This window comes from Vanacampus margaritifer, chromosome 7 (genome assembly GCF_051991255.1).
Source record: "Vanacampus margaritifer isolate UIUO_Vmar chromosome 7, RoL_Vmar_1.0, whole genome shotgun sequence".
Classification (NCBI taxonomy): Eukaryota; Metazoa; Chordata; class Actinopteri; order Syngnathiformes; family Syngnathidae; genus Vanacampus; species Vanacampus margaritifer.
The window spans coordinates 1,159,805-1,171,930 of NC_135438.1; the positions used below are offsets into that span (position 1 = coordinate 1,159,805).

At 42.4% G+C, this 12,126-nt stretch overlaps 1 protein-coding gene and 1 long non-coding RNA gene across 3 annotated transcripts; one reads left to right on the plus strand and one right to left on the minus strand.

Moving 5' to 3' along the window:
- Positions 1 to 633: 633 nt before the first annotated feature.
- On the minus strand, positions 634 to 5,796 carry LOC144055789 (uncharacterized). The gene is made up of 3 exons (XR_013294934.1): positions 5,665 to 5,796; positions 2,289 to 2,619; positions 634 to 1,006 (listed from the first exon to the last, which is right to left on the minus strand). It is a non-coding gene; the product is annotated as an uncharacterized LOC144055789 (long non-coding RNA).
- On the plus strand, positions 2,175 to 11,506 carry LOC144055788 (beta-1,3-N-acetylglucosaminyltransferase lunatic fringe-like). 2 transcript variants are annotated; one of them, XM_077572103.1, is made up of 8 exons: positions 2,175 to 2,652; positions 7,026 to 7,074; positions 7,755 to 7,857; positions 8,859 to 9,012; positions 9,492 to 9,580; positions 9,678 to 9,837; positions 10,093 to 10,172; positions 11,069 to 11,506. In XM_077572103.1, the coding sequence occupies exons 1-8, from the start codon at positions 2,290 to 2,292 to the stop codon at positions 11,121 to 11,123; spliced, it is 1,053 nt and encodes a 350-aa protein (XP_077428229.1). In that variant the 5' UTR covers positions 2,175 to 2,289; the 3' UTR covers positions 11,124 to 11,506. The 2 variants fall into 2 exon arrangements, with proteins under 2 accessions (XP_077428229.1, XP_077428230.1); XM_077572104.1 differs by having other exon boundaries at positions 9,495 to 9,580.
- Positions 11,507 to 12,126: the final 620 nt, after the last annotated feature.

A 12,126-nucleotide genomic window follows, 5' to 3' on the forward strand; every position in this document is an offset into this window, starting at 1 on the left:
GATTAATAGTAGAAAAAGACAATAAAATAAATCATTGGTCAAGTCATTGCGTGTGATGGTAGCGTGGTGGGGATGTTGAACTCATTTGCTTCTAAAAACATATGAATATGTTCTATTTTAAATATTACCTTGCTCCCAAAGACGTATTTATACTTTTTTTTTTTTTTTTGCTTTAGAATAAAGAAGGCTTTGAAGCAGCCTCTCGAAGGCACAGAACGGTTGAAGTGATGGTAGCTATTGCAAAAGCGGCCAGCGGGTGGCAGCAGAGTATAAGAGATCAACCAGGGCCATGTTGCAAAAAAAGCCGCTTTCTCCGCTGTTCTAAACAGATTTGTGAATAATGATGAAACTTAGCTATATTCTAATGTTAATTGCTGCAGAACGGACAACAGATGGGATTTACTTTTTTTCCTGATGAAAGAAGAGACTCTAATCTTTTTTTTTTTGGTAGGTTCCATGTTGTGATAGCAATAGAACACAATATTCTGTGGGCCTTGCAAAATCAGTCAAAATCCAGTAAAACAGCCGGGAGTGAAGGGGGTTGCTTCCGTCAAAATGGCTGCCGGTCAATAAGTTAAACAACTCAATCAGGTCAGAAAAGAAAATTCAAGCCCAATTAAGATTTTCATTGAGCAACATGAAATTTGGTTGGCGTGTCGAGTATCATGAATTTTAAATGTTTATCAATTTTTTATTAATCAATGTTAAGTTTTCTTCCCAATTCAATGGTGATAAATAAGCGGATATTTGCTATTTACATGAGCTGGCTCCTAATTTATGTATTCGTCAATTAATTAATCAATTAAAGGCGCGAAAACAAAAGATACATCACTTTTTTTTTTTTTTTTTACTTACCAGAATGAAAATGTGATCTGGATCTCATCAGCGTCAGAATGTTGTGGCAGGTTGCATGTTTTTGATGTTCCAGCGGTTTTCCAGAGCCGTCGGGAAACTCAGCTTCCATCTTTCTTCCGTCAAGCGGGAAAGTTTGAAGAGCTGCTGCATCCTGGACCACAAAAATTCCATTCCATTGCTATAAAAACATGAAACCTACCAAAAGAAAGATTAGAGTCTCTTCTTTTTGTGCTGTTAGGTGTGACCATATAAATGTCAGGAAAAGCCTACCAGAACATCTGAGCTTTATTTGGGGTTAACTTTAAATGGCAGTCAGCGTGCGCTGACCCCCGTTGAGCACGAGTTTGAATGGAATCGTTTCATTCTTAACACAGCCGCATCCCTACTGAAGAGGGTGTGCACACTTGTGCAACTATGATTGCAATTGATTATTGTCATTTCCCCTCTCAAAATTTTTTGTTTTTTCAAATTTGCTTGACTTGTGCACGCATTCGATCACATTTTCTGGTGAAAAAAAAGTTTGGAAATGATACCAAAACCTGCCGTTTGAACAGGGGTGTGTAAACTTTTCCTATCAAGTGTGTGATCTTTGACAAAGAATTAAAACACAAAAATTAAAACACAAAATGTTGCTATAAAAAAAAACACACACACACAACAGACCCATTGTGACCATGTGCTTTTTTTTTGTAATAAGACGTACATTGTGGCACTCGAACCCCCTGACAGCACCACTGACGTCACTGCGACCACAAGCACCCCCCCTCCCCCCATCACCACACACACACACACACACACACACACACGCACAGTGTGCCCAAACATGTAAGAAAGCCCCCTTTGTTTGTTTGTCTTCCTTCTGAGAAGAAGCTCAAAGCGAAGTTGAATTCAGGACTTTCGACAGGAAACAGAAGGAGGGAAAAGGGAAGGGGGGTCGAAGGGCAAAGTGAGGCTCGGAAAGCAGCGACCTTGCTGGCGTGGGGACAAAACGGGGAGTCGCACAAAAACTCATAAAGGAAACTTGGATGTCGCAAACATGAAATCTTGCTGGACTTTGTTTGAAGTCACGGGTTCGGAGAAAGCAAAATGTGTTTTTATTCATTTGAGTTGGATTTTGTGTATTATTATTTTTTACTTATAGCATTTTATTTTCATAGCATTTTTTATGATATCCTATTTTATTTCAAGACGTTCTTATTTAAAAGTGGACCTAGCCCCGCCCTAAAAAGCGCTCAAGCCCCCCATTGGTTGGTTAAACCATCCGGCACCGCCCACTGGCGGGGCTTCCTCAGCAAGAGCACACATAGAAACGCGACCGCAGCGTGACCTGAGCCCGAACCGAGCCGAGCCAAACCAAACAACAGCAACTGTTGCGTTGTGCAGTTCGGTTCGGCCGCAGATGAGAGAAGCGGTGAACTTCTTCACGCACTCACCATGTGGAGGATCGCGGGGGAGCGGAACCAGCGGAACCAGCGGCAGCAGCGGCAGCAGCGGCAGCAGCGGCGCCGCGTCGCCGTCCTGGGTCTGCTCGTCGCCGGCGTGCTCGCCGTCACGCACGCGCAGGGGGCGGCGGAGGGAGCTCCGGCGAGCCGCGCGCTTTTTACCGACTACTTCAAGCAGCTTCGCCGGGAGAGGAGAGCCATAAGCCGGCCGGCGCCGAGCGGCGTCCCGCCGGAGACTTTGCCGGAAGTTGTGCGCGCGGACGACGTGTTCGTCGCGGTCAAGACCACCAGCAAGTACCACCGCAGCAGACTGGAGCTCCTTCTGGACACATGGATCGACAACAATATGCAACACGTGAGTTTATTATTAACGTGGCCTTTCTTTCTTTTGGACTTTTTAAACGTTTTTGTTGTTGTACACAAATTAAGTCCTTAGAGCTGGTAGTAGGCCGAACTTGAAGTAAAATTGTATCTCTAATATTATTTTTTTATGTGCATAATTATGTGATTAAACTACTACAAAAAAAGTTAATTAAAATGGTACACTCTAAAACAGTTAGGACAAAAAGTAACCCAACTATGGGTAAAAAAATGGACCAATCCTCTATTTGGGTCGATTTGACTTAAGTTTGAGTCAAAAAATTGATCTTTTAGTGTAAAACAACTCATAAATATTGGGTCAGATCCTTTACTTGGGTCCAAAATTTCATTTTGTATAAAACAACCCAGAAAGTGAATCGGTCCATTTTCGATCCATAATTGGGTTACTTTTTAGAATGTAGGCACATTCCAGGTGTGTAGTTTCACAACATGTCGTGTGCGGACCATTAGTGGTCCCCAAGATACCTCCAAACACGGTCCGCACAGTCATTTCAATTTTGAAGATTTCCATATCAATCGATGGGAAATTCAGATGAACGAGCCCACCTAAAGCTCTCAGTCTGGCATTTGTCCTACATAGCGCTAAAAGTTTCATCACAGCAGACCCTAAAAATTAGGGATAGGGAACCCTGGTCCTCCAGAACAACCGTCCTGCCTGTTTTCAATGTCTCCCTTGAAGAGGAATCTAGAGTTTTGTCCTCTTTGCGTGTTCCAAAAATGAAGATAGATTTAATGTAAGACAAATACACCTTTTGCAAAAATGATTTCATAAAAAACAGAGAATCTCTGGACAAATAACTGCCTCTAATCATCACTTAAACAGGTGGGATTCAGAGCGTCAAATGTAGCTCTTCCGCGTGCACAACGGTTTCTTATAGTTAAAAAGACCTCCTCTCTTTCATTTGTAGACAAAACATACTCTCTGGTACTTTTCCGTGAGCGATGGCGAAAACAGAGTCAGGTGTGGGTGTTCAAAACAGATTCTGTTCTCAAGGACCAAATGTGTTTTCGCACAAAGCGCTGAGAAGGAACTTTTTTAGACTAAATAGTATGACCCAGTTTAAGGTCAGATTATAACGAAATCAACACCATCTGCTCTGCACAGGACACAAAACATTTCGACAAGGTTAATATAAAGAATTAAAATGTTAATAATGTGTAACAATGGTTAATAAAATAAAATGAAGTATTAAAAATGTTACAATATCTATCACCCTCCACCAACACACCTGATTCGATGAACAGGATTGTTATCAGGCTTCTCCAGAGCTTCCTGGTGAGTTGATCGTTTGAGTCAGCTGTGTTGGTGGAGGGAGACATGGAAAACCGGCAGGACAGTGGCTCTCGAGGACCAGGGTTCCCCCCCCCCCCTCCCCTAAAGATTGCACGACATCTCAAAAGGGTCTCATATTGGCTCCAGTAGATTCGATCAAAAAGACGGCGGAGACATCGCCGCTACTTGCACGCGACAACGCTTGAGCCACTCGAGACGACCACGTGACTGAGCCCAACACATCAGAGGTGGCAAATCCAGGTCCAGAAAGTAAAAATCTTGTTAATTGTTGTTTAAAAAAAATAGTGACCGCCTGGCCACAAGCCGCACAGCCCCGCCCCCGGCCCCGCCCCCGGCCCTATTCTAATAGCCTACGAGCTGTATATGTCTCATCTGTACGTATGCTGTATAGTTTACGCAATAGTCTCCTCGCGAGATGAGAGCAGCAAGATGGCCGCCCTGCGACTTCAACGGCTTGCACGGGTGTGTATGGGCTCGCGGCGATCCAGTCGTATATTCACATCAGCGATGCAGCCTCACTCGTCCAAATACGCTATTTTAGTTCATATTGCGTTAGTGGTTCGTAGTTATGCAGCAAAATCCAGCCGTTTTTTATCCATCTCGGGGGGGCGGCCATTTTGCCACTTGCTGTCGAGTAAAAATGACATCACAGTTGCTGAGGAATCAGGTAACGACCAATCACAGCTCAGTTTCAGAGAACAGGTGAGCTGTGATTGGCCGTTGCCTGAGCAAATGTGATGTCATCTTCAGTCGACGCCAAGTGTCAAAATGGCCGCCCCCTCAGATGGATAAAAACGGCTGGATTTTGCTGCTCAACTCGTAGTTCCGCTAACACAATATTAACTCGAATACCGTATTTAGACGAGTGAGGCTGCAGAGCACTAATTATTGCCAAGAACTTTTTTGGGGTGGACTTCCCCTTTAAGACCAAAAGCTTCCATCAGGTATGCTCAACCCTGAAGAGCTCATGCAATCGTTTGTCGTGCTGTTGGGGGTCAAATTGAACTCACTCTGTTAAGTGGCTTGTTATTTACGAGGCTGGAGGGAGCGCACGGCAGGATTTCCTGAGTCGTTAAGTCTGTGGGAGGCCACGCGGGCGCGCTTTGAAGCAACTTGGCCTCTCTGCATTATAAAACAACAGGGTGGCCCTTTTGTCACGCGCCGGCGACGGAGCGACGGAGCGGCCGGCAAATGTAGCCAAATCGCAACCGACGGCTTCGAATGTCATTTCTTAATAGCTCTGGTTTACGCGCACGCAAAAAGGTTGTTATGCATTATGGCTTCAATGATGTAATTGCTGTCATTACCAAAGTGCTACGATCCGCTTCACCTTTGATGTTCTGTAGAAAAAAATGTTCACATTGTTTTTTATTATTCATGGTGAAGTAAAAAAAAAAAAAAGTATTTTTTTAAAAATCATTGTTATGACTGTAAATTAAGTTGCATTTTCTTATTTTGATCCATTTTGTAATGGACATCATTGATGAGCTTTGATATTCTCTCTAAAAACAAATAGTTGGATACCAAAAACAAAAAACAATTTCCGATCATCTATAGACTGTTTGTGAGCGGACTTGGCGTTTTCTTATTTCTGCACATTTTCGAATGGACTCCAAGCGAGTCTGCGAGATTTCTTCCCAATGTCTCGGATCAGCTGATTGTGTGTGAGAAATTCTCACGATGGAGCATTACCTGTTTCCCACGCACACCTAGATGCTTGAAGAATGCTGACTCGTGGAAATAATGCAGACACGCACGCGCGCACACGCACGCACACGCACGCACACCCTGGGAACCTCAGCTGATTTTTCATGGGAAGCGGCAACTGCGGCAAATCACACACACTTCAAGGTTGTTTTAGTTCAGGAAAAGTAACAAAACAAAACAAACTCAAATAAAAATCAATGCTAAAAGTAGACAAAGAGACATTTTTTGCAAAAATTGCACGGGAAGAAGATTTGAATGCATGTGCTTATTTATGAAAATAAATGGCGTGAAAATGACATTTTTAATTGTAGTTAAATGACAAACGAATAAAAAGACAACTTGAACTGCAATCTTGTCTAAAGTGGGATTTCATCATTTCAGAGAAATGATAACGTATGCATGTCAAGGCATTGCTGTACAATGATCTGATGCTAATGGTGCTAACGCTAATCCTCGCCAACTCCGCAGCTCTGCTTACCTATTGTTGATGTTCTCGGTTCTCGTCAAAATGGCTCTTTTGCGCTGGGACTTCGGCCATTTTAGCCGATCGCGCCCTTGGGGGGGGGGGGGGGGGGGGGCTGCGAGGGCAGGATTATGCAAATGAGTCAAACTGTTTGAACCATTCAGTACAATTCAAAAGGATTTGCCGTGAAGTGTCTTAAATTCATTTCTAAACTCCATTAGAGGCCTTTTTTTTTTTTTTTTTGCGTTTGTATTTAATGTGCAAGAATTACGTGGCAACATTTTACATGGAAACTAAAAAAAGAAAGAAAAAAAAAATCACTGCCAAATTTTACTTTCACTTGCCTCGTGTCCAATTTGTCCTTTAAAGTCAGTAACCCTGACAAACCATTGGGAACGCTCCACTAACTAGATATTTCGTTTGTATATCAGTAAAGGTATGTTACAGCCTGCAGGTGTTTGTGACATTCACGTCGGACTGCAGCCATGAAGTGATTTATTCGCGTCTTGTGATGCTTTAAGCCTGTGATGAGGCCTTTTTTTTAACTCATGTCACATGACTGCTGCTGCGAGACGACAACATCACATTACTTGAGGAATGTATTAAAACACACACACACAAGACAAGATTTTAGCTGGACACTAGTTAAGGTTTGCGCTACTTCCTGTCAAGTCAGAAGACTCTGCTGGGTTTCCTGCATCCTCGCTGACCCCCTCAAATGTCACATAAACAAAACGTTCATAAAATCACAAAAAACACAAACACACTCAAATAAACGCACGCAAACAAACTCACATGCGCACAAACACACAAAAATAAGACACAAAAGCATTCAAAAAATAAACCGCAAATAAATAAAATAAACAGTTTTTTTCTCGTGTAGACATACGTGTTCACTGACGGCGAGGATGCAGCCCTGAGGAAGCGGCTGGGTGAGTTTTACACACACACACACACGCACGCACGCACACGCGCGCACGCACACACACACACACACACACACACACACACACACACAACAGTGTTATGAGCATCCGGAAGCAGGACGCTGCTGCTGCTGCTGCTGACATGTTTCCATGGCGAGCAGCTGACAGGAAGTGACTGTCATTTTGTAGCTTGGCCTGTGACCCAGAAAGGCCCGGAAGGTTCGATTTCTCCAAACGTACTGCTTCACTATGTAAGCAGTTCAGTGAAGAATGGATCCCCGGGCGTCACATGAATATTGGAATGAATGAATGAATTGTGGCCACGGGGAATCCCGTCTGAATCCAACATTTGGATGCTGACAGCAGAGGCAACGCTGGAGGCTAATGCTCAGGCTAACGTCAGACGCTAGCTGTAGCGCTAACATTCGCGGTAATGAAAGCTAGCACTGGCGCAACATTGGAAGCTAACATGAAGGCTAATGTTGACACAAATATGGGAAGCGAACGGAGGAGTAGACACTTTTAACAATGACATGTTGAGTATGTTAGTAGTAGCATGTTAGCCAAGGACTAGCTAGCGTTGGCCGCCAGGCTGTTGACAGCAATGCGATACGCAATTCCAATGTCAACTTCGAGCTCAATTGCAGTGAACAAGCTTTAAGACATGATGTTTTTGTGGTCGTAAGGTGCTCACCTGATCAACACCAACTGCTCGGCAGCTCACAGCCGACAAGCGCTCTCCTGCAAAATGGCCGCCGAGTACGACGGATTCCTCAACTCCCGTAGCAAGTAAGTCACACACCGTGTCGTGAAGGCGCTGACTGCAAGCATGTGAAATCGATGTGATGCTAACGGAGGAAAGTTCTAGCAATGCAACAAGGACGGCTCATGGAACGCTTTACTGATAACGTGTCATAAATACACGACAGGGTTTCTTAATGCCTTCATTCTTAAATGTATTCTGATAAATGTGCGAGCAATTACATAAACAGAAATTTCCATTTATAATCACTAGGCTAATTCCTAATATGTCAGACCACTTACTAATAATTGCTATAATAGCTAGATTAACTCCAACTACTATTAATAATATCATAACGACATACTGACTAACTGCTATTTAGTCATAATGACTTTGAGGAGGATGGTAGGAACACTGCCACACAAAAAACTACAAACGTGCCGATTGCTTTATCGTCACTTCCCATTTTCCCCATTCGTGACAAAGACGGAAGTCAATTTGAATGCCGACGCACGATTACTGCTTTCCTGGCCGATCCTGCAAAACAACTGAAAAGATTTGTCTGAGGAGACAAAAAAGAAAAATGGAAGCTACTCGCATAAAAGGACAGTCAAGGATCAACTTGACTTTCACTCGCTAGCGTGAGCTCAAAAAAACGATGCAATACGCTTGTCTTCATGAGAATCGTGGTCTTCCTTCAGGCATAACATTACCACAACATAAACGGAATATTCTTTAGTGTTGCTTTTAACATGATTGTAACTACGCTAACTGCACATGTGCCATATTAAATAGGTCAAAAAAATTCCAGAAAAATGTAGACGAGACGATTGGATTTGACCAATTGCAACCTCAAAGCGATCCAGGCAAATATAATAAACGCCAAAAATGCCTTGTTTTATTCCACTAAACACATTTTGCAAACCTATCTGTATTAAATTAAATATGTCAAAAATATGCCATGGCCTGACACGCTCATAGAAAACGTGAACTTGTCCTTAATGATGCTAATATTGCTAATGCTAATTGCTAACCTGTGTGGTTGCAGGTGGTTTTGTCACACGGATGACGACAACTACCTGAACATGGCCGCCCTCTTGACGTTGTTGTCTCAGTACAGCCACGTGCAGGACGTCTACATCGGACGGCCCAGTCTGGAGCACCCCTTGGAGGCCATTGAGACGCTCCCCAATGCTGAAATGGTATGTTAGCAAATGTTAGCAATTGGACGCAGTGGCAATTAGCATATTGACATTTTATTAACAGCTTGCGCATTTACAACACAATAGCAGATAGCATATTTACAACAACAAAAAGTGGGTAGCCTGTTAGCATAACATGCCGTCGACGGCATCAAGCGCTTTTTCTGACAAGTAACGGTTATTTATTGAGGTCGATGTTAGCACATCAATGGCACGTTAGCTTACTTTACAGTTCGTTTGTGGGTAGCGCATTTCTAACACTAGCAATTAGCATATAGCTATTAGCTACAAAAAAAAAGTTTTTTTTAGGGGAGCGGCATTGAGTGGAGCTAAGACACACTTAGCGTGTATGATACTTTGTCAAGTAGCGCATGACTCAACACATTAGCATAGCATTTCAGATAAAGCTAACCTGTGTGTGTGTGTGTGTGTGTGTGTGTGTGCGTGCGTGCGTGCGTGCGTGCGTGCGTGCGTGCAAGCAGCGGAAGGTTGTTTTCTGGTTCGCCACAGGGGGCGCTGGATTCTGTCTGAGTCGTGGCCTGGCCATTAAGATGCGACCGTGGGCTAGGTACGAGGTTTTGTTATCAGTACCAGCGAGTACGATAGCGTTTGATTTGGGATGATTTCTAATTCTCAACTTCTCGCTATTCGCTCGTCCATTTTAGCGACGGCGCCTTCTTGTCGACGGCCGAGCGCATCCGTCTGCCGGACGACTGCGCCGTGGGCTACATCGTGGGGGCGCTGCTGGGCGTGGGCCTCACCCGCTCGCCACTCTTCCACTCGCACCTGGAGAGCCTGGCACTGTTGACGCGGGTGCACGAGCAGGTAACACACACACACACACACACACACACACACACACACACACACACACACACACACACACACACACACACACACACTACTGCTTACACAAACAACATGGCTGTGGAAAGAGTGGAGATATTTTTCAAAAGCAGAGTGTTGCTATTGCTAACTCACTTAGCGACTCTTCTAGCGACTAAAAAGTGAAATATGTGATTGTATTTAGCTGACGTTTATGTCCGTCAGCTCTAATGATGCCATTGATGTTTTGATCAGGTGACTCTCAGCTACAGCAAAGACGAGAATAACACCATCAATCTCAAAGGACCGTTTTCAATACAACAAGATCCAACAAGGTAACATTTATTACTATTAGTTAGCTTTTAGCTGTTAGCTTTCAAACTACATTTTAAGTTTGTTGCTTTACGCATGATGTCACATTGTGTGACGTTATCTCCTTGCCATCAACCTTAGTTAGTTAGTCACTTAGTTAGTTAGTGGTTATAATTTTTATCTGTCACTATTTATTCAGATATTGAAATATAGTTAGTGGTTTTGTTTGTTCGCCTAGAAAAAGTGAGTGAGTTAATTTTGATAATCTCCTTTTATTTCGTTAGAGCTTTAAAAAAAAAAAAAAAAAAGGTAGATTATAAAAAAGTCGGTTTGTTCATTTTGGTATCACTTAACCATATTTTAGCAATGGTTAATTTCTTTGTTCACGACGCATTTGTCCAAGGTTAGTTTGTTACGCTTTGACCGCTTTGACGCTTATTGTTGTTAGCAAGTGAGTTTGTACGCTAGGGACTTAAGTTAGCTGCCGAGTGAGTGAGTTAATTTAGTAAGCTTTTTTCTTGTTTGTTTCAGGTAGGAAAGTATGCAAGCTAGTTAGTTAGCTGATTGATTAGTTAATGTGTTGAGTTATTTGGTTAGCTGGTTAGTGACTTTGCTGGTCGTTAGTTAGCAAGTGAGATGGTTGTTTTGTCAGACAGTCAGTTAGCTAGTGCTCAAATTGGTCTGCTGTTTGCTAGTGAATAATTAGCTTGTCGAGTTAGTTAGCTGGTTGGTGGGTCAGTGACTTGCAAGTGTCCTTCACAATTTACAAATACAGAGAAATGTTCCCATTCAAGTTGTGTTGCAGTACGATGTGTTCCTGCCTTTCGCCATTGTTGCTGTCGTCTTATTGTGAAATTCCGCCTTCCGGGCATTGTGACACTCACTTCCTCCATTTTCTTTGTGTGCGTGTTGATTTTAGGTTCAAGTGTGTGCATTGTGTGTTGCATCCACACACAAGCTGGTGCCAGCGCTGAATGCAGTCAGACAATACAAAAAGAAAAAGTCCCATTTTCCATTTTGGGAATTAAAGTGCCGGAGGATCTGGGAAAAGACATGAAGGTCCAATTTGTGTCCAAAATGTTTTTTATGAAGTATTCTTGGCGATGTTTGCGGTAACAAGCCACATCATACGTCACTCCTAATACTGAAATGTCTTCACTTAACGTCTGTGTTTTGTTTTCAATGATAATGTGTTATCTGTGTTTTTTTAAAGAATGCAAAATCATTCTTTAGTAATTTTTTGAAGATTCCTAATAATGACTCACATTGAGTCGTCATGCATGAATAAAGTTTTGTTGAATTGTGCCTGTATGTGATAAACTGTTCCAGCATCTGGACTCTAGCAATCGATTTTATGGACGCTGATGATGAAATAAAACATTTTGCTGAAATGTATGTTTTTGACTACATCTGGTGGATGAATGTGGTACTGCAACAGTTCCTCCTACGCTTGATGGAATTGCAACTGGACTTTGTGACTGATTCCAGAATCTATCGCGGACTCAAGTCTCAATGTGTGTGTAGGGAAGTATTTGATTACACAACGAACACTACAAATTCTCTGTTGGAGACTTGCCTAACCGTGTGCAAGTGTGTAAAAACAACTTAAAAACCCTTCACAATAAATTCCATTTTAGTACTGCATTAAACACCAAATACAGTATATGACTGAAATACAACAAAACTGGTGATAAAAATACATTTATTACTAAACCGAATTGAAAATACTAGCGCAAATAGAAATTTTGAAGACTATATTAAACACTACAATTAAAACTATACTAAAAACAATCATCACTTTAGCTTTACCTTTGCTATCAACCTCAGAATTTTTTTATTTTATTTTGGTGTCAAGTCCACCAATTAAAATGCATGAAATACTATGATCAAGATTACAATCAAAATATTTTGCAAGGACAAGACTTCACTTTGCTTGTTTGACAATTAAGATACAACAATAAATATCGGTAAATGTTA